The sequence below is a fragment of the Pelecanus crispus genome, chromosome 12 (genome assembly GCF_030463565.1).
Source record: "Pelecanus crispus isolate bPelCri1 chromosome 12, bPelCri1.pri, whole genome shotgun sequence".
NCBI classification, from domain to species: Eukaryota; Metazoa; Chordata; class Aves; order Pelecaniformes; family Pelecanidae; genus Pelecanus; species Pelecanus crispus.
In genome coordinates, this window is record NC_134654.1 from 1,556,528 (window position 1) to 1,576,283 (window position 19,756).

The 19,756-nt window shown below is 39.2% G+C and overlaps 3 protein-coding genes across 5 annotated transcripts in view; 1 reads left to right on the forward strand and 2 right to left on the reverse strand.

Moving 5' to 3' along the window:
• Nucleotides 1-19,756, forward strand: part of NF1 (neurofibromin 1) — a 100,803-nt gene that overhangs the window by 49,258 nt on the left and 31,789 nt on the right. For all 3 annotated transcript variants that reach the window (XM_075720003.1, XM_075720005.1, XM_075720006.1), the window contains 4 exons: nucleotides 57-154; nucleotides 299-445; nucleotides 857-1,003; nucleotides 1,356-1,466. In XM_075720003.1, the coding sequence (XP_075576118.1) occupies nucleotides 57-154; nucleotides 299-445; nucleotides 857-1,003; nucleotides 1,356-1,466 (503 nt within the window). The remainder of the gene's footprint in view (nucleotides 1-56; nucleotides 155-298; nucleotides 446-856; nucleotides 1,004-1,355; nucleotides 1,467-19,756) is intronic.
• Nucleotides 12,140-14,609, reverse strand: OMG (oligodendrocyte myelin glycoprotein). Its single transcript, XM_009487612.2, has one exon. The coding sequence runs from the start codon at nucleotides 14,165-14,167 to the stop codon at nucleotides 12,848-12,850; it is 1,320 nt and encodes a 439-aa protein (XP_009485887.1). The 5' UTR covers nucleotides 14,168-14,609; the 3' UTR covers nucleotides 12,140-12,847.
• On the reverse strand, nucleotides 17,165-19,409 carry EVI2B (ecotropic viral integration site 2B). The gene is made up of 2 exons (XM_009487614.2): nucleotides 19,300-19,409; nucleotides 17,165-18,053 (listed from the first exon to the last, which is right to left on the reverse strand). Exons 1-2 carry the CDS (start codon nucleotides 19,305-19,307, stop codon nucleotides 17,165-17,167), a joined length of 897 nt encoding a protein of 298 aa, XP_009485889.2. The 5' UTR covers nucleotides 19,308-19,409.

Genomic DNA, 19,756 nt, shown 5'->3' on the forward strand with positions numbered 1-19,756 from the left:
CCTAACAGGTAATATATATTTTTTTTATGTGTCTTTACCATCTTTTTATTATTTAGATACTTCAGAGTATTGCCAACCATGTCCTGTTTACAAAAGAAGAGCATATGCGGCCTTTTAATGATTTTGTAAAAAGCAATTTCGATGCAGCACGAAGGTAGGCCCTTTGGGAACTTGCACAGAGTCTGTGTCATGTGTAAAGAGTAAGCGGAGAGCGTTCTTACAGCCTTTTAATTTACATTGAGCCCACTTGGCGGATTTCCCTTACATGCTTATGGTTATTACTGGTTTTGACCTCTAGGTTTTTCCTTGATATTGCATCTGACTGCCCAGCTAGCGACACTGTCAATCACAGCCTGTCTTTCATCAGTGATGGCAATGTACTTGCTTTGCACCGCTTGCTGTGGAACAATCAGGAGAAAATTGGCCAGTACCTTTCCAGCAACAGGTAAGACTTCAGAAATACTGTGAAGGAGGGAGTTGCTGATGGCACATGAATACTTGGAAGTACTTTCAGATGCGTTTGTTGTTATTACTGAGAAGAATATCATGGCTGAAAAATCGTAACATTTGGAAACTTTTCGTCTTATTGACAAGCCATTATTGGGAACATGCCTAACATCTTCGCTGCCCACTTTACTGCCAACCTTTTGTGTTGTTGTGTATAGTTGTCTTATCTTTTGTAAAAATTGTTCTGTGTATAACAAACACTTTTCTTATTTCTTTGTTGAACACTTGGTTTTTTTAAATTTTAAAAAAGAAAATCCAGCCTGTTCAAGCTAAGGAAGGGTAGTGGGCAGAAAAATAGGAATTGCTGAGTAAAGAAGGACTTTTCTTTTAAGTAATATGCTGTTTCTAGGGACCACAAGGCTGTTGGAAGACGACCTTTTGACAAGATGGCTACTCTTCTTGCCTATCTGGGTCCTCCTGAGCACAAACCCGTGGCAGATACCCATTGGTCCAGTTTAAATCTCACTAGTTCCAAATTTGAAGAATTTATGACAAGGTAATGAGATTATTGTGGAGGGGACTAGACTCCTGCTATTGAGTGGGTTTCTAGACTTTAGCATGTAAGGCAATATAAGTAGTTGTTAAGACTCCAGGTGCTGTTTTGAAGGGGAATTTAAAAAGCTGGGTCTACACATACCTTTTATGTTTCTGACTAGATTTTAATTTCAAAAATTAAATTGAGAACCGGAGATGGCAGTAACGTTTGCGATTGAACAAAGGTTCAAGATTGTGTGAACTTAATACTTTTGTTTGAGGATGCAAATAAAGAGGGTTTGGGATTTTTTTAAATTTTTTTTTTTTTTTGAAAAGCAGTTGTGAAAAGTTGATGTCAATGTACTGCTTTTTAGGCATCAGGTACATGAAAAAGAGGAGTTCAAAGCACTGAAAACATTAAATATTTTCTACCAAGCTGGGACATCAAAAGCTGGCAATCCTGTTTTCTACTACATTGCTCGGCGGTAAGGCATCTTTCACCTTCCCTGTCTGAAATAAACATGTAAAATCAGAAGTATCAATTGTATGTAAGAAAGGGACACCAACTTTGTGAGCGACAAGAATCTGAAAATAGCTTATTTGTCAAATTTTGGTGACAGTATTTTTTAATTGAGTTGTTTCCTAAATCAGAACTGTCATAGGTTTTCCACCCAGGAGTATGTGAGTATCTGTGGAAAAATACCTAAAATTTTAAATACATTTTATTAATTTTTCACTGTCTCAAGTAAACTAAACTACATGTACACTGCCTTACTGTTAACCCTTTATCAGTGATTTTAGCATCTTCATTTTCTGAAGTGTAAAATGAGTAACAAGCTAAAACATGGGATAAAATTTCTCAAAATGGTCCCTGTATCCCATTTTAAAGAGTAATACAAGAATTTTCACACATAGTCAAGACCATGATGTTGCTTCAGTTTCACCATTATGTTCTAATTGACAGTAATACCATGTTTTTGGGAATGTTTGAGATCTGTGGAAATATCACTAAAGTAATAAGAAAAGCAGATGTTGACGTGTGAAATTTGCAAAAGACTGTGTTTTTTCCAATAAGACAAAATTTTGAAAGTTTTAAGTCTTCCCTACTCTGGAAGATAGTGACTCATGACAATGAGTAACATGCTGCAGTATTGAAGAATTTGGGAAGAATATCCCAAGATCAGTAGTAGTCGGTTTATGGTCAAATAAGTCACAATTCTCCCTCTTTTTAAAAAAAACAAAACAAAACCAAAAAACCCACAAAACCCCCCTAGTTTTATTTAAATTAATGTTTGCAGTCGTAAAGCTGCATCTGCAGTAAGAATATAAGAATATAACCGAAACTTGGTATTTCAGTCTAGTTATTAAGAAACTGCATTATGAAGTCCACAGAGAACAGCGTGTTCAAAACAGTTTCCATAGTAATTACACTCATTACTAAAAGTCATTCTTAGTCTTTTAAGAAAAGGATAATCATTGTGCTCACAACCAAGCATAAAGACAACTGTAAAGAGGAGATGAGAGCTGTTGTACCTTTTCTCTGTGCTGTGTCGTTGGTGCCTTTGCTTTTGGCCATGGTGTTGCTGGTGAGGTGTGGGCTGGCAGCAGCGGGCCTGCTGGTTGTGGCACCGGCAGGGTGCTGCCTGGTGGTGTCTGTGGAGTTCTCCCCAGCACTGGTCGTCGTAGTGAGAGTCCTGATGTCACCGTGGCACTTACGGATGCTGGCAGATCCTGTATGGATGTTCGTGGTCGGATTACTGCCGATGCATTTTGTGCCAGCGGGGCTCTTGGTTTTGCTTCTGCTGCCGTTGCCAATATGGGGTTTGCTGGTGCTGCTGGCGGTAGCCGAGTTCATGCTGGTGGAGCTGCCTGTGGCACCAGCGCTGGTAGAGTTCATGTGGTTGCTTTGGCTCTTCTTGGTGCTTCTATGATCCCGTTGCTGGTGGGGTGCTTGTTGTGATGCCAGCGGGGCGGCTGCTGCACCACCGGGGTGCTTGCTTGTTAGTACCCTTGCTGCTGACGCGCTTGTGTGTGGCATGATTAGGAACGGTCGTGGTCCCTGGGGAGCTCTTGCTTGAGCTGCTTGTTGGGGTAAGGCTGGCAAAGAGAGCTTTTGATGGTGGTGCCAATGTTCCCGTCCGTGGTGTGCTCCTTGCTGGTAGTGGCACTGCCACTCGTGGTGCCAATGGTGGCAGTTCCGTTGATGCTGCCACTTCTGGCGAAAAGGGTTGTCGTGATCTGAGGAGATGTCGTCAGTGGTGAACCTTCTGCAGACCCTTCGAGTTCATGTAAGAACACGAAAATACGCAGAAGAAACCACTTTAGCAGTATCTTCTGTTGGTATTCAGCGATTTAAATAAACAGTCAATACACGGTTGCAAACAAAGCATTCCTCAGATTTACATACTTCTAATGAAATCATACCCAACAGGCATGTAAGACTTTTTCAATCGATTTTATTAATTTTCATAGTTTTTCATTCTTTTCAGTAGTGCTTTTTGCTCTGTAGATTGGGTTACAAACTTGACTTTCCTAGAAAATCTGTGCTCTGTTATACCATGTGACTTTTGTCATTTCCCCTCAGAAATTGTCAACATTTCCAAATTTTCCAATAATTTTAATGGTTAGAAGATTTTATTGTTTTACCACTGGATAATAAACATACCTTATTCCAAGTTCAGGTTGGAGGCTAAAATAATGAGCAAGCTTTGAAGAACCTTTCCAAATATAACCTCTAACTTGGTAGTTGAATTCTGCTACTTAAATATGGTTTCCTAGCCAGGATGCAATTAGAGATCCAACAAATGAATATATCTGTTCACATTTCTTTTATTATGTTTTTGATTTTCAGAGCAACAAACAAACAAAACTTCTGTTCAGTATCAATGTGGAAGGTAAAATAAATTTCAAAACTGTTTCCTTTTTCTGGAATTTTGTACAGGCATGCCAAAGGTTTTTTTCATGCTTTAAAAAAACCAACACAAAACACTTGCTTTCAGGCTGGTAATGTAGGGAGGAAATGCTTACATTCCCTTAAATTTCTTGCTGTGAAAGTTCTTAAATGCTTGCTTTGCTGCTAGCTCTTAGGAAGACTTTGTGTAAGGCAGTCCAAAGGTGGAAGAAAAAAGAAAGCGTAATATGGCTGGTACCATTTGGAGATAACGTTCGTGTGAATGAGCGAACTGCCCATGCTTTTTGTCAGTTCTACACTTAAAGAATCTGTAAGCGCATGCTAATCAAAGGAATACTAAATAACACAAAGGAAGTCTCATTACGTAGCAGTAGGTAAGAAAACAAAATTTATCTGAACTTCTTTCCAATGATTTCTAGCTCTGAAATAGAATCTATGTGAGAGAACATTTATCTAAGTCAGCCTTTAGCTTTCCCTTCCTTTTGCTGAGGAAATTGCCTTCCTTTAACTTGAGCCCTTTTCTGTGTTTTCAACACCCTTGACTCGTTGGATGGAGTGGAAGACGACAAGATGAGTAGTACCACTTACCTTCTGTCCTCATTTTCTGTCTTCAAAAGCTGTACCACGCTTCTCTGGCCTCTTTCAGGTCTTTGAGCCACCTTTGAGCCTGTTGTCTTGGCTGAAGTGGGCCTTTAAAATCTGATATGAAACTGCACTTTGCAGTGTAAATGGCCGTGTGAGTTTCTAACAGTAATTAACTAGTATTAAATTAGGTTATCGTGTGTATCTCTTGCATTTTACAACAAAATGGTTGAGAAGAGGGATAGCTTCTGGAAATTTTCCTTTTGGGATATTAGTGATCATTGTTGAAACGAAACCAAAATTTTTTTTTTTTTTTCAGTGAAACATGTATCTGCATATCTAGCATCTAATGCTGTTTTCTGCTTTTCAGAAAGCATTGAACAGCATGTGACTTGTAGAGGGAGTTTACTGGGATATCTGAATGTTCCATGTAATTCTGTACTAGGAACAGATGTAGTGACTCTTAAGTTTGAGCATTTATGCTAGGCAGTAGGAAAAGCGTTAGTGGTGCCTTAAAGATTCAAAGGGGATACAGAGTTGACAGTAAAGTGAGTGTATGCAGTGCTGAAACTGAAATTAGTTTGCCTGTCTTCCGTTTGCTTAGAAGTTCATTTTTTCCTAGAGATTCCTGACACTAAATCTGCACACACAGTTTCAGAAGTTTAACTAAGGACACCTTTTCAAATGCTGTGTTGTGTAGGGGACTAATTCATTGTGAACACTTAAAGTTACATATCCTTGGGTTACGATTTTTGCTAAAGTTGATTTCTGCACAAGCTTAAAAAAGGATATGTACTCATGGACAGCATGTATCAGCTTAAATAAATGTTTTTTAAAAAGCATGCTGATTGTTCTAGACAACTTTGTGCAGTTGCATGTCAGTAAATTTTTGAAGAATATATAATGTATTTTGTTCCAGACCCCTTCTAAACTAGTTGTACTGCTGTCACGAGAAAAGACTGGAAATTTGGGAATAAAAATGGATGTTTGGAAACTCAATTTTTCTCCCAGTTGTTGTGTTTATTCACTGTTGTAATGGACTAAGCTTGAAAAGTTGTCAGACCCTTGCAAATTAGAGGGATCAGCTGGAGTCATTTTATCTGCCTGCTCCCACCTGCATTTCCCTTCTTCCCCTCGATTCCATCGAAGTCATTTCAAAAACTGTTTTTTCTGAGACTCATGCAAGTGTGTGTCACAAGACAAAATATCTTCTCTTTAGGATAACAAAAATAAAAATTAGAATATATACTTTGAGGAATACTTCCACTTTGTAAGACGCCTCGTCCTTTTCTAAGGCAAACATTGGAGTGGTGGTGTTCCCACCACATCTTTCATGAGTTACGTTGAATATACAATAACAAAAGTATTAATGTATTAATATTAAAAGTGCTGTTGTATCCTTGCATGATTAATTTTGGTGTGAGTGAGCCTGTTTAAATGAGATGTCTTCTCCCTTTCTTCAGGTGAGGTGTGTAGAGGACACAGTAGATGTGTCCTCTTGGACACTTGGAATGCTTGATAGCTTAATTTGGGGTAGGAGGATGGTGTTTCAGTGTCTGCTCCAGTAAGTGTGGTATCTTTTGCACGCTCAACAGAAGGACTTAGTTGCAGTTTAATGAGAAGAGGGATGTTGACCAGTTCTCTTCAGAAGTAAACTGGGTTCCGTCATTCTGACCTGGGCTGTTTTCCTTGTAAGCCGCTCACACAGCGGCATTCGGAAGCCTTATGGAAAGGATTATTTGCAGCACCTGTGCTAGACTGGACTCGCGTGCCCTGGGCAAAAGGCATTCGGTGTCGGCGTGCCGTTGCTCCTGTGAGGAGGGGTTTGCTGCAGATAGACTGGGGGGCCCAGCGCGACGAGGGAGGCTCGCAGGTACGCTCCTGCTGGGAGCGGAGCTGCCGGTTCCTGACTGACGGAAAGGGGCATCCCCGCGGGAAGCCTGTGCGCTCCCCTGCCCCCCACCCCCCCTTTTTTTTTTTTAGAAGCAAGATCCCAGATGTTTAAGCCCCTTCCATACAGAAAGTTAGAAGAGAAGGTAGTCTCTTGAATTCTCTTTTAAAAATTCTCTGTGTTTGGTTGCCACATTTTTCTCCTCCATTTTTTTCCATTAGACGCTGTCTTATTTCATGTCAAGTAAAATAAAATGCCTACATTGTTACCCTGTCCTGTTCAGACAAGAAATTAGGCATGCAAATGCCAAGGAGAGTGGTAACCCATCTTCAGAAAGTTTACTGTGATCAAGTTGGCAGTGATCCAAGGCATCCCTGTGTATTCTGTAAAGACTTGACATGCAGTGTGTTTTCTTCATTTGCACAGCAAGAAGTGGTTATTTCGTTTGTAAAGACAGAATTTCTGGAGATAAATTGATACAAGAGTGTGCAACACATGCCTTGCTAGGCCTAGATCACTTACCTAGCTTTTCTTTAAAAGGAGGAAAATAAAATTATCCAGCGCTGGCTGACTCAATAGCAGTGTTGTATCTGTAAGGAACTTAGCAGGCAGAGAGGTTATGACTTAACTAATGAGTTCACGTGGGATTGATCTCAGCAAAGATATGTTGTTGTTTAAATGCTGCAAACTACCTCGCTATTTTGAGCTGAGGCCTGCAAACTGTTTAGATTATAAATCTGTCATAAATTAAAATGACCTAGTGGTTGTTTTGTGCTTATTTCAGTATTTGAAATCCTGATGTTTTACTGTTAGCTGGTCCAAGGTGCAGTGATATTTTAAATGTGCTGTTAGAATGTTGGTGAGTAGAAGGAAGGTAAATACTGGCGCATGTTTTTACAGGCATTTGGAGAGGTATTATCGATATATAATAATGCTGTCCCTTCAGCAGTGCGTGGTTTGCATCTCAGATTCCGTGCAGCAGAGTACCTGAAAAGGAGGCGGGAGGGAGCTTAAGCCTTAAGTAGTTGCTCAAAATTCTTTACTGAGGATGAGATAGGTTAAAGTTAAAATATCATATCTGTGTAAGATAGCTATAAATATTTCTTGGGACTACATAGAGTTAGAAAATATCTAATTCTCACACAGTCAAACACTGGTATCAGCAGAAGGGCTGGGGAATTGATTAACCATCCTTGGAACTTGATTAGACACATCCAAGAATGAAGCTGGTGACATGTTTACAAAATATATAATCTGACATTGAAATGAGCTACAGCATCATTCACTTTTAAGTATATGTACTGCTTACCGCTTGTCATGAGTGAAGCATACTGCAGGCTAAAAGAACAGTGATAATAACTGTTCATTATGGGGCTGAATTCTGCAGAATATCTAATCAAGTGCAGGTGAATCTGCTTTTCATAATTATGCATAAGGCCTATTATGAGAACTATGAGATTTTGTGACCGGTGTCTTCCTGCCCTTTACTTGCAAATAATTCAACTTCTTCTGCTTGCCTCCTTAGCTGAAAAAGTATATGATCATTAGCATCATTAAATACTGATTGTGATTTGGGTATGCGATGTTGCTTGGAAAAAGGTGCCAGCTCCATGGGTGACTGTTTGTACACAGATGTTTGAGTGTAAACCTTTCCAAGGCTGGACCAGCCACTATGGGCCCTGATAAAGCTAGGATATAAATAATAAAGGAGGTTGCCACTTGTTTATCATGTCAGTAGCTGCTGAGTATAACTGCAGCAATCACAGTGGTGTTCTGCTATGGATGTATTTTGAAATTTGGCTGTGAAACATGTCCGCAAGAGAATTTGCCTGTTGAGGCAATAGATGGAAAAACTGGAAAAGGAGAAGATTAAATAGAAAGCACTGTGAAGTACTTTTTAATTATCAGCTTGCTAGTAGCTGATCACACACTGAGATAACATGACTTTAGGAAAAAAAATAGACAGACAGATATTTCATCTTCTGACTTACCCAAAATAAGTTATGTCATCTTCATCTTTCTGAACCCTCTTGAATTAGCTTGTAGCTGTTCAAACAGTGTAAAATTCCTAGAATGGGAACTTTCTGGTTCTGTGTATCTCACTACTATGTATGTAATTCCATTTACATCACTATGAAACTTTAAAATACCTATTCTGTGTGTAACTGCATTTTAAGTTGTTTTACTTGGCAAAGTAGTATGGATAGCCATGACCTTTTATTTAGTAACTGATGCTTAAGGATTGTTGAATTCAGCAGAAAGGAGTGGATGACTAAAAATAAAGTTTGAACATCAGGCAGTAGTGGAAGTGAATCCTATTTCATAACTGGCCATCTGAAAGTTATTTGGCGGCAAGTGTTTGTGGAAGTTCACCGTGGTGTTTTTCTAATGCTGCTTTCTGATCTGCGTGCCCCAGCCAGCTGGTGGGTTCAACAGGCACCGAACTGTCTGCTCTTGAGTTGTGCTTTTGGGGTGAAAAGAGCCTATAAATACAAATGAGCTCCAGAATGGCCTCTGATCTCTAGCAGATCTACCGTTCTTCAGTCCGAGAAGAATGGAGAGGATTTCCCTAGTTTTGTGATACTGAACTCGACAGAAATTCTGAACTTTTAATCATTGACTGAGTTACCTGGCAGTCTAACAATCTGAAAAGTTGTCTTCAGTAAAATAGCTTTCTAACCTGCGTCCCAGGGATTTTTGAATTAACAGAAACCTCAGTTGCTCAAAGGAGGATGAAAGCATCACCGCTAAACCATAGCGATCATGGTACAAGTCAGATGTGCGTTCCTGCGTTGCATAAAGGGGTGGTAAGGAGCAGATTTCTGTACATTTTATCCAGGTACAGGACAAGGAAAATATTGTTATGCTTTGACGTAAGCCTTGCTGCTAGGTGGAGTATTGCTTGCCTCTACCTCCCTCTTTATTGCTTGCTTTCTCTTCAGCAGCTGTGTAGTTCTTCGCTTTCTCTCCATGAGACTGCCTTTCAAACCTAGCAGGTGGGGCACCGCTCTGGAGCGGTGCTCCGACATCTTTCCTGCTCCCAGGGATGTGGCTAAGTGGTGCTTATTTGGGGTGTTTGTCTTGGGGTTCTGAGCCAGACGTTGCTTTTTAGGTGTGAAACGTGAAAAGACTGTTTAGATTGGAGCTGCCGGGATGTTTGAGGGCTTAGAGCAGGCTGGGTTGTGGGGTTTTTTTTTTTTGGTAGTTTGGGATCTTGTTGCTAGGGCATTGTTGAGTCATTTTACTGATATATCTGGATCAGTTTATATCCTTCTTGTGCTGTGAAATTTAATTCCTTCTGTCATTTTTCTTCACATTTTGTTTCCTGGGCAACAACCTGACTTCTGAAGCCAGTGTTCTTCTGTTTTTAATCCCTACACTTTTACTAAAATGATCAATAAATCAATAAATATTGATCCTGAAGTACTGCCATTAAGTATTAAAGCTGATCCAAACTAATTAATAGGAATACAAACTTCTGAGTTATTGCTTCAGACCACAGCTATCCCTACAGCAATTTTAACCTTTCAAAAGCAAGCATATTGCTATTACAAGGTGTGCTAGACCTTTTTTTGGGTATTTTGAATATTGTCCTGAAATGCTAAATAATTACTTTGGAAAACAATAATTTCCCTGAAAAGGGATTATTTTATATTCATCACGGACTGAATGACCAGCATGTTTAAAACAAGACAAACCGATGCTGTCGTGTTCACATCCATGCCTATCGGTTTTATTTCAATTTGACTGCACTGTTGCCAAGCAACAAGTGCATGACTCCCACATTTGCCTGCCTACTCGCTGCACTGTTATCAACTAATTTGTATTCCAGAAAAATACAAGAAAACCTAAATTCCAGTCTGCTTTGCTGAAAGCAGTCTGACTAAGAAGCTCTCTTGCTTGCACCTACCACTGGCAAGGTTCGGATAGAGAGCATAGCCCTAGAACTTGGGAATGCCAGCTTCATACCCGTCCGCAATTTTTTTTGTATACTAGCTTCCCAATCCTGTATATTTATTTCATGTAATTTCCTCAACTCCGGGCAGTTTAGTTATAGCACCTCATTTTGTGATCTCAGTCCTACCATGCAAGCTAAGCTGCTTTAAACTGTGTGGGATGAAACCATATGACTGAGAGAACTCTAGGAAATACCTAGTTCTGACCATAAGTCGGTTGATCCTGGTTTATAGTCAGTCTGTACTTAGCAGGTATGTTGACTGTCCAAAGAGAGCAGCAGGCAGTGACTTTTTTTTTAATACTGATTCTAGTTGGTGGAATTTATCAGTTCATGTCAGATTATTTAACCTGGGGAAAATTTATGGAGCTTGTGCAAGTGGGCAACTCTTTCAGACTGCTGGTAGCCACTTTATATAATGAGTCACTTCTGCTGGCCATTGAAGGTACCATGCACATACTGCTTAATGGTCTAGCTTGTCTAAACTTCCACTTGGAGAGCTAGTTCTTGCCTCCCTAAAATGTATGTGAAATGTCAGTCTGTGGGTTTGGGGTTTTGGTTTTTTGTTTTGGTTTTTTTTTTTTTAAAGTTTTCTGTTCTATTAAACATGGAGAGTCTTTTTTTTTGAGAGAGAAAGAGCTACCTTTGTTTAGTGGACAGAGATATGCCTTAGGTGTTTGCAAGTTCTAAAGGGTAGGAAGGGGAAGGGTAGACCCTATGTTACTGTTATCTCATCAGCTTATTAATAAACAATATTACATCAGTATCAAAATAATATAACCTGATTTAACCATAGTTTTCCCCCGTAAGACATGAAGATTGAGCCAAATGTCTGCTTCAAATGGGTTTGTATAATAAAATGTTATCTATTCAGTGATATCACTATGCTTACTTGAAAAGAAGCACTGTCACTAATTCAGTTCCATACAAACGTAACTTTATTTTTACTTAAATGCCAATGAAATAACTGTACAAATTCATTGTGTAACATTTACTGTTAGAAATTAAAACACATTTCTGGTTATAGAAATACTGTTCACAATTGGAAAGTTGTGATTTCTCTGGTACCAGTGGTTGTAAATGGTCTACAGCCCTCATTGACACCTAGGAGAAATAGGTAGAGGACTCCAGTCTCAGTAGTGAGGTTTTCTGGGTTTTGCAGCACCTTCATGCTACAATAACTGGAAATTAAATGGCCTGAAATGAATGGAAAACATTGTATAAAGATTTGTAATATTAAGTGAATAATACTTTTCATTGAACTTGTTCTTCAGTTTTCATTTCATGCTGTTTGCAAAACTTCATCTGTAGTATATCAAGTACCTTTGCCACATAATTTAAATTATTTTCCTAGAGTGGACAGAACCATGCGTGCAACTATTTCTACTCACTGATGGTGCAGATGTCAAGGAAAATAGCATTCATGCTCATCCTTATAAAGCAAGGATTTGGGCATGTTCAATGCCATGGACCGAATTGATTTTTTTAAGTCACAAGATTCAAGGATTGTTTCAATGACAGCTTGACAACTAATTGCTTAATTGATCTGTTACATAACTTGCTTTAGAAATTGGCTGATATTTCATTTTACTGATCAGAAAGCAGTAGTTTGATATAGGCTGATTTGTAATACTCTTTTAAGCATAATGTATTCACATGTCAGATTTTTGGATGTCACTTGAAATAAAGTTAAGGAGCTCCATTTCATTAGTTTGTGTAGATAACTCCTTGTTGGAGAGTGTCATGGCATTGAACATCTTGCGTTTTCCTCTACTTTTATCTTTTTTTTTTTTTTTTTTTAAATATGGAGAGTGAGAAATAACTTGCCTGCAATCTCTAAGTCAAGACATAGCAAAAAGAGATATCAGCCCCTACCACTTTTCCCATGCTGAAGTTGGACCATGTTGCCTTCTCAGTTTACACCCTCTTAGTAGACATCATGGCATTGTCGTATTTAATTCCTAGATTCAAAACTGTTGTTCTTCATATTTAAAATATCCTAATACATATGAAGCAAACATAGATATACATGCTAGCAATTTTTCTCAGGAATAACTTCTGATTAGTGAAACAGCTATGTGTAGTTCCTTTATTTTTTCCCTTCCTTTTGCATGTCATCATAACTTACAAAGAATCTGTGCTGCTATATTACAAGAATTGCTCACTGGCAAGTCAAGCAAGACAATGCACATATGATACAGGCCTTCTATTTTTTTCCAGTTGTTTAATGACAAAATCATACATAAAATCAGTACTTAAAATTCTGATGTTTTATTCTGTGCAAGTAAAATTAAAAATTTAAATACAAAATAAGCACATTTTTAAAAACAAAATCATAGGTTAGTTTTACTCAATTAAGACATATTAAAATAAGTAGCAGCTTAGTATCGAGACGTTAGTGTGCACTTCTTTAGTTAACTGTTACTTTCTTTAGATCAGAGTCAGAACTTCGCATTTCTTGTATTTTGATTCATTGTTTGACCTGGATGTCTTAAATCCGGCAATAATTTTCACAAGATACAAGCCCTTAGCCGATAAACATTGCCACTGCATTAAGCATTACAACATAAAACAAATATAGCTCACAGATACTTGCTTTGGAGGGCACATGAGTATTCAAAATATTTGTAGTGGATTCCTCTTTTCTTAAGGTAGCAGTTGTGCTTTGAGGCATTTTGGAGTAGTTTGTTGGCATTCCACTGGTGATACTTAAAGTCATAGGAGTAGTGAATGATCCTGTGGAACGAGTCAGGCTTGAGTTCACCTCGGTTGAATCTTTGATGTAGATTGTGTGCGTGGCTGCTGCTTCTTGAGAGCTCACCTTCCCAGTTGTCAGATCTTCCGGATAGAGGAGGAGGGGTCGGTCTGTGCTCGTGAACAGTACGGTTTGGCTTAAGGTCGCCAGCGTAGACGCTTCCTTAGCTTTAAATTGTTTATGCATTTTTGTCATTTTGGTGGGTTCAGTTGCCGCTGCAGAAGTAGCTTTGTCTGCTGCCTTCATTCCTTTAATCATGAGGCTGGCGTCTGTAACTGTGGGAGCTGCTGGAGTTGATGTGGCGTTCATCCAAAGCACAGATTGGTTAGCACAGGGAGCCCCTATAACGCTGGCAGCTGTTCCCTGCACCCATTTAAGCAAATACGGGATATTTTGTTCATCGCTGCAGGACCACGGGTTGTTGTATAGTGTTACTACTTGCAGCTGAAAGAGCTGGTCAAAAGCTTTGTCGGGAATGTATGTGAACTTGTTGTTGTGCAGGTAGAGGCTCGTAAGGTGTTGTAGTCTCACCAGTGTTCCTGGAAGTATCTGGGACAAGAAGTTACTGGATAGATCCACCGTCTCTATGTTGTAGGGCATATTGGTTGGAACTGTCCAAAGTTTGTTGCTACTGAGATTGAGCAGCTTGAGACTGCTCAGTGTGTTGTTGATCAGAACAGCTCTTTCCACCACATTCCTGGAAACATCAAGCACTTTAAGATTCCACTGGTAAGCTGTGTCAAGTTTCTGAAGAACTTTAATGTTGTTGTTCATGGCATATAATTCCCATAAGGACTTGGGCAGATGAGCAGGAACATTCTTGAGCCAATTATTTGAAATATCAAGGGTCCTCAAATTGGTGAATCTCGTTAGCTGATGATCGAGATCTACGAACTGGTTAAAGGACAGATTTAAATATGTAATGTTGTCTTGAAGTCCATGTGGCAGCATAGTTAAGTTTCTGCCTGAACAGTCCACATTCCTGTCATTTCCTGAGCATGTACAGTTAGAAGGACAGATACCCAAACCAGTGGGTATGAAAAACAGAAGGACCAGCAGACGGGTAGATGTATTCAATATCTGGTATTCCATTGTTGCCTGGAAATAAATATACCAAAATGACACCCTTTAAATCCATGTAATATATTTTATTTCTTTATAAGGGTTGTCTTTGCAATGACCACTTGCAGGAGAAATTAAGTAAAAATATCAATAAACCCCTTTGTGGCATGGTCCTTTTTAGAATTGTTCAAGAGAGACTTTACAAAGCATCCCTTCATAGACTGTCATGTTGTCTGGCAGAATGAGACTTGTTTTTTCATCTCCCTTTCCCCCTCAAGCTCAAATGAGGGCTTTCTTCCGAAAATGCAAGTCTCTTCCAAATGTTATACAATGTCTGCTTCTTGTTTTTAGTGATTTCAAGCCTATATTATGTTTGGGATAATGTGTTCTTTTATACAGGATGAAAAAATGGCTGTCAACTGGATCTGCTTTACAAATCTCTGCAGCAATGTAGCAGTCCCCCCCCCATACATGCATGGTATTTGCTTAAGTAGAATTGGTTAAAATACATCTTAAATTGTTAGGAATTTAGTTGCAAATCCAAATTCCATGTTCATGCTAACATGCACATTATTATTTTTCCTTATTATAGTGTTAATTACATTCTCAAAGCTGGTAACACATGTTTGAAAGCTGAATTAATGTTAGTAAGAAATCTCTGACACTGCAGCAAATTTCTGGTGCAAGCATTTGTCATCAACTAATAATTTCGTTCTTACTTCTGTCTCTAATTTTGTAGTAGGTTTTTGTGATTAGAAACAAAAAATACAAACTTACCGTAATCTCTTCTGCAATATCAGCACATCGTTTCTGTGAAAGATTTAAGCTTAGAGGTCGTCTTGTTCTAGAGAGTAGCTACAGTTGCTGTCTGTGGATTGTGCTTGCCTCTTCAGCTGCATCGTATTGCTGCTAGCTGGGGCTCTGCAACCACCTGATCTGCACTACATTGGAGGACTGCAGAGCTGTCGTTGGTGCTGACTCAAATTTATTGCAAAGCGAGCATATTCAATAAAATAGTTGTTTTTTATAATTTGAGTCACTTATCTTCTCCATATCGATATTTTATGCTATGTTAATGCATCATAGCATGTGAGATTGCCTACATAAACAGTACCAAGTGAAATTTCTGTAGGCTATTTTAGCTTAAGCTACGATTCCATTTAAAAGTTCCTATTTAAAAAGTCATGTTAAGTTGTGTTCTTTTTTACCTTCGATTAACCTCTTCTCCTGTAATAAAGGTTCATGTTAATTTAGGCTTCCTATCTTAAGCTTTTCTAAGCTACGCTGCCAGAATATCTTTTCATAATTTTAAAATGTTCAGTTTTCTACTCAGATCAGGCTATCACTGTATTGGCCGGTATAATATAGCTCAGCTTGTAAGATTTTGCAGATTTCTATAGGAAATCTTGATCTGAATTTCTCCAAACAATATGGTAAGAGTGGATATAGTTTATAATGCTGTTAAATTTAACATGGTGTAATGCAACAAGCCTTGAAAAAAATCTTTGTGTAATTAGAATGCTATTCTTAGGCATGCACAATCATACAGCTTATATAAATGGTAAGAAGAAATTGTAAATGTCTTTTCCTATGTCCATGGTATGCACAGCAGCCTAGAATTGCATTTGCATAACTTATGACTTCAATTTTTGCTGGTAATTTAAAGATTTTGAAGTTTATTGTTATAGTATATGTGCAAACATGTGCTCTGTGCAACATCCACAAATATGTTCCCTCCCCAAGCAAACTCAAAACTACACTCTTTGCCATTTTGCAGAGATGTCGTGGAAAGCTAGCTTCAGCATCTAGCAGCTTCTTTCTGTAGATCTAAGCGTTCGATACTGGTAAAAAAAATAAGAAATTTCATTCACCTCCGACACCACCCTCCTACTTCTCACCAAAAAGTTAGCTCATCAAAACGCATGGGTTTAGCCGGGATGGTGAGATTCGCTTGGACTCAGGGCCCAGAAAAGAACCTGTAAAACACGTAGTCACCTGGAGTTAAAAGGAATCTGGCATCCACGCAACATTAAATTAATTTTTAAAGTTTATATTAATAATATTGAGTGCGTTCTGAAAATACTGCTTCAGAGGAATAACTTAGTGAATGTGCGCAACTATTTCTGCTAATCATTTGCCTGGGTGTTCTGCAAACTGTTTCTATTTTATCCATAAAAATCGAAAGTATTTAGGTAAAAGAAAACCTTTTTGTACTTGTTCTTCAAGCGTTTGGAGCCATTTCAGCTTTTTAGTGACCACTGTGTTAACTGTTTACTCTCACTGTTCTATGCTGTACTAAACGACAGTGTGAAGAGACTGGAGGTTTCTCACCAGTGAACTTTTTGGCAATATTTGATCTAAAGGAAACCTCCTTGCTGTTATAAAGAACAACGGGTGGCTGTTAAGAGGATTTGTCTCGGATACCTGTAGTCCGTCGTGTCAAGTTGTTACCCAGTCACGTGCAGAAAATGGGCCGTTGCATGGAAGGCGCTAAGTACGCGTGTCGAGGCATTTAGGCTTGGTTTTGCATTTGAAGCTTTGTATCTAAGCAAATGCTCAGCTGTGCTTTAAGTGACCGAAACATCTTTGAATTAGAAATCTTTATTAGAGTTAACTTGAATTCATTGCATTCGCTTATATAGCCTAGTAGAACAAACAATGTTTAGAAGCTCTGAGTACCTCTAAAGCCATACCGTTTCTTGAAAGCTCCGTGTCTGTGTGTATGCTACATGGATGTATATCCTGACACGCAAGGGTATGCGCGCGCTGTTTTCTGTAGCCTCCAAAATCTGGAATCGCTAGTTACAGACAACTAGTGGGCACAATCCGTATTGTGTTTCGAAATTACTTGCTTCGGGCAGAAGCAGGTTGTTCCCTTGTGTAAAAGCTGAAGTTAAGAAGCAGTGGGGAAATGCCCGTGCCGTGGTCTCACTTTCTTGCCTGTGTCAACTTCTCCTTTTTTCGGTTATTGAAAGAATACTTCATTTAAGAAAAATGTGAAGTATGCTGGAAATCAATTTTGGCAGCCTACAAAGGGTGTTCTGGCTGGGGCAGTGCTTCGTGATTCTCTTGAATGAGCAGCTCAGGTGGTGGGGGCAGTTGTTCCTCTGTTTCAGAGTGAAATTCCTGGTGCTTGCCGAGGTCTGCACTGTGATCCTCTGCTGGTTCCCTGAGCCAGTCAGGCGGAGGTGGCAGGTCTGGGGGTTCAGGTGAAGCCGCCAGGTGAGGGCAGGAGTGGCGGGCGCAGCTTGCCGCTTCCGAGGTGGGAGCGGGAGAGGCGTCTGCGTTGGAAGCCGAAATGCCGGCTGCCGAGCAGTCTGCTGCTGGTGGAGGCAGCTGGCTGTTTCCATTACTGGTAGTGCAGCTGGATGGTTTCTCGGATGCAGCGGGATCGTTCTGTAAGCTTGTGTCTTGTTTCAATTTCCACGGCAATGTAAATAAAACTGATGAACGTTTGGTAGCCTGGTCAGAGTCCATAAGGACATCTGGTGTGTCTCCATCTGCAAATGGAGATCGACCTGCCCAATTTGAATCAACCAGAACTGGCCTCTTGCAGCATTTCCACAGAAGAATTATAATAATAGCCATTATCATACTCATCAAAATTATGCCAATTATCAGTGCTGCTATCCAGCTTCCATCGCTAGGTTCTGCATATGCTGTGGGGAGCGGAGGTGGTGTCGTAACGGTCAGTGCTCTTCCAGATTTGTGTAAACTGGGTCCAGTTGCTTGCAGTCGATACAGAGGAGCTTTGTCTTCTGTTGGACTCCTGATACCACTGTATGCATTTATTTTATTCATGGAAACCTTTTGAGGTATTGCCGTAGAGAGTGATTTCCAGATTTCTCCGTAGAAGAGAAACAGTATTACTTGGTTGCTGGCCATTTTCCTGCAGCCTCTTTCAATATGTCCTCTCCTATAGCAGGAATGAAATAGGACATATTAACTTGAAAACCGCGTTTGTTGTATAGTTACGCTTGACTGACACCAGACAATTTTATGTTAATACTATAGTAGTGAAAATAATATTAGACTCTATGTTTAAAATTTCATGTCTGTTCCCATTGGCATAATCAGCAGGTTTGTCGCTGAGTTTACAAACAACAGGCAGATTTTCAACATTATTGATCATTCTAATGAAGTGACTTTGAAGAGAATGTCGTGGTTATTATTACCTTTTTTCACCTTATCAGGAAAAGGCATCAGCAGAGAAGTCCTAAGAGTGTTCCAAAATAACATTAATCAATCATGTAAATGGTTGTGGACCTGGAACAAAACATGAAACACTCGCGGCAGTATTGACAAACAGGATTGTCATGAGTAAGGAAAACTGTCTTGTTTGGACGGATATAAGCCGAGACCTAATGAAAAGGCTCTTTACAGTTCTCTTAAACTTCTATTTCCTGTTCTTGCCTCTCTTCAGCAGTTAAGGGTAGAGCGTAATAATTTTTTCAAAGTTTTCAAATACTGATGCTGTAATGGAACGGCATTCTAAAGTTAAACTGTTTTTACAAATAAATTCCTGCACGTGGAACGCTTTTTCTAATGAAGGAGATCGTGTTAATCTTAAGTTGTTGGCGTGAAACAGATTCCCCGCCCCCCACTGTTCAGTGTTCAGATATCTGAATGTCTCCGTATGAAACAAATCATAAAGTACATCCACTACATAGCGTTTTTAAAGCTGAAGCTACTTTCATGCAATTTGAGCTAATTTATTAGTTACTATAATGCTAGTCATGTGAAGCTGTTCTTGGGAAATTAATATGCATAGATCTTTGTGGATTTACAAATACACAAAATTAAATTTCGTATGCAACAGTGTAAACACCTATAAGTAGTAAATTAATGCTTCTTGAGAACATTATGATCTAAACTCTGTAAGGTTTATAACAGGGGAAAAATGATACAATTTAATTTTCTTCTGCTCCCCTCTTTTCAAGATACAGTCAAATAATACTTACATGTAGAGTTCATGATAGATCATAGTAACAACATCAAACAACTTGTGTTTGAAACCCTAATACTTTTAAGATACGGGCATTCAACAAGAGCTTTGAATACGCCCTGAAGTCAGGACATAGACAGTGCTGTACACAGAGCAGTTCCATTTCAAACCAAATAATACAAATATTAAGCCTTTCCATCGTGAAGTTGATTCTTACCTGCACATTGATCTTCTCTCAAGCAGGCATCATCTTACTCTCTTGTTTGAAGCCTTAGGAAGACGGGCTGTGTGCTGGAAGTCAAGCAGCTTAAAATGGCTGGTTTCATGTTGAAGTAGGTTTCTGCAGCTAAAGAGGAAGTTTACCAACACTTGCTCAGGAAGTGTCAGGAGTAGGGAGATTACTAAGAGCCTTATCTCAGAGCTTGCATGCTTTACAAGCAAACTTCTCAGCTCTGTTGTTTTTATAAAACTCAAATATTTACATGTTTGTGGCTTTTGTCTGGTATGTGCCTATTATGTAGAAATTCATTAATACTTGTTTGCCTGTCTCTGAAAATAGTTATAGTTACTTCTGTGTGAGTCAAAAATTATGCGAGTTTGGATTGGATTTGAATCTTACTGATTTAATTTCAGGGGATGGGTTTGGTGTGCTGTCATGATTATTAGTGGGAAAG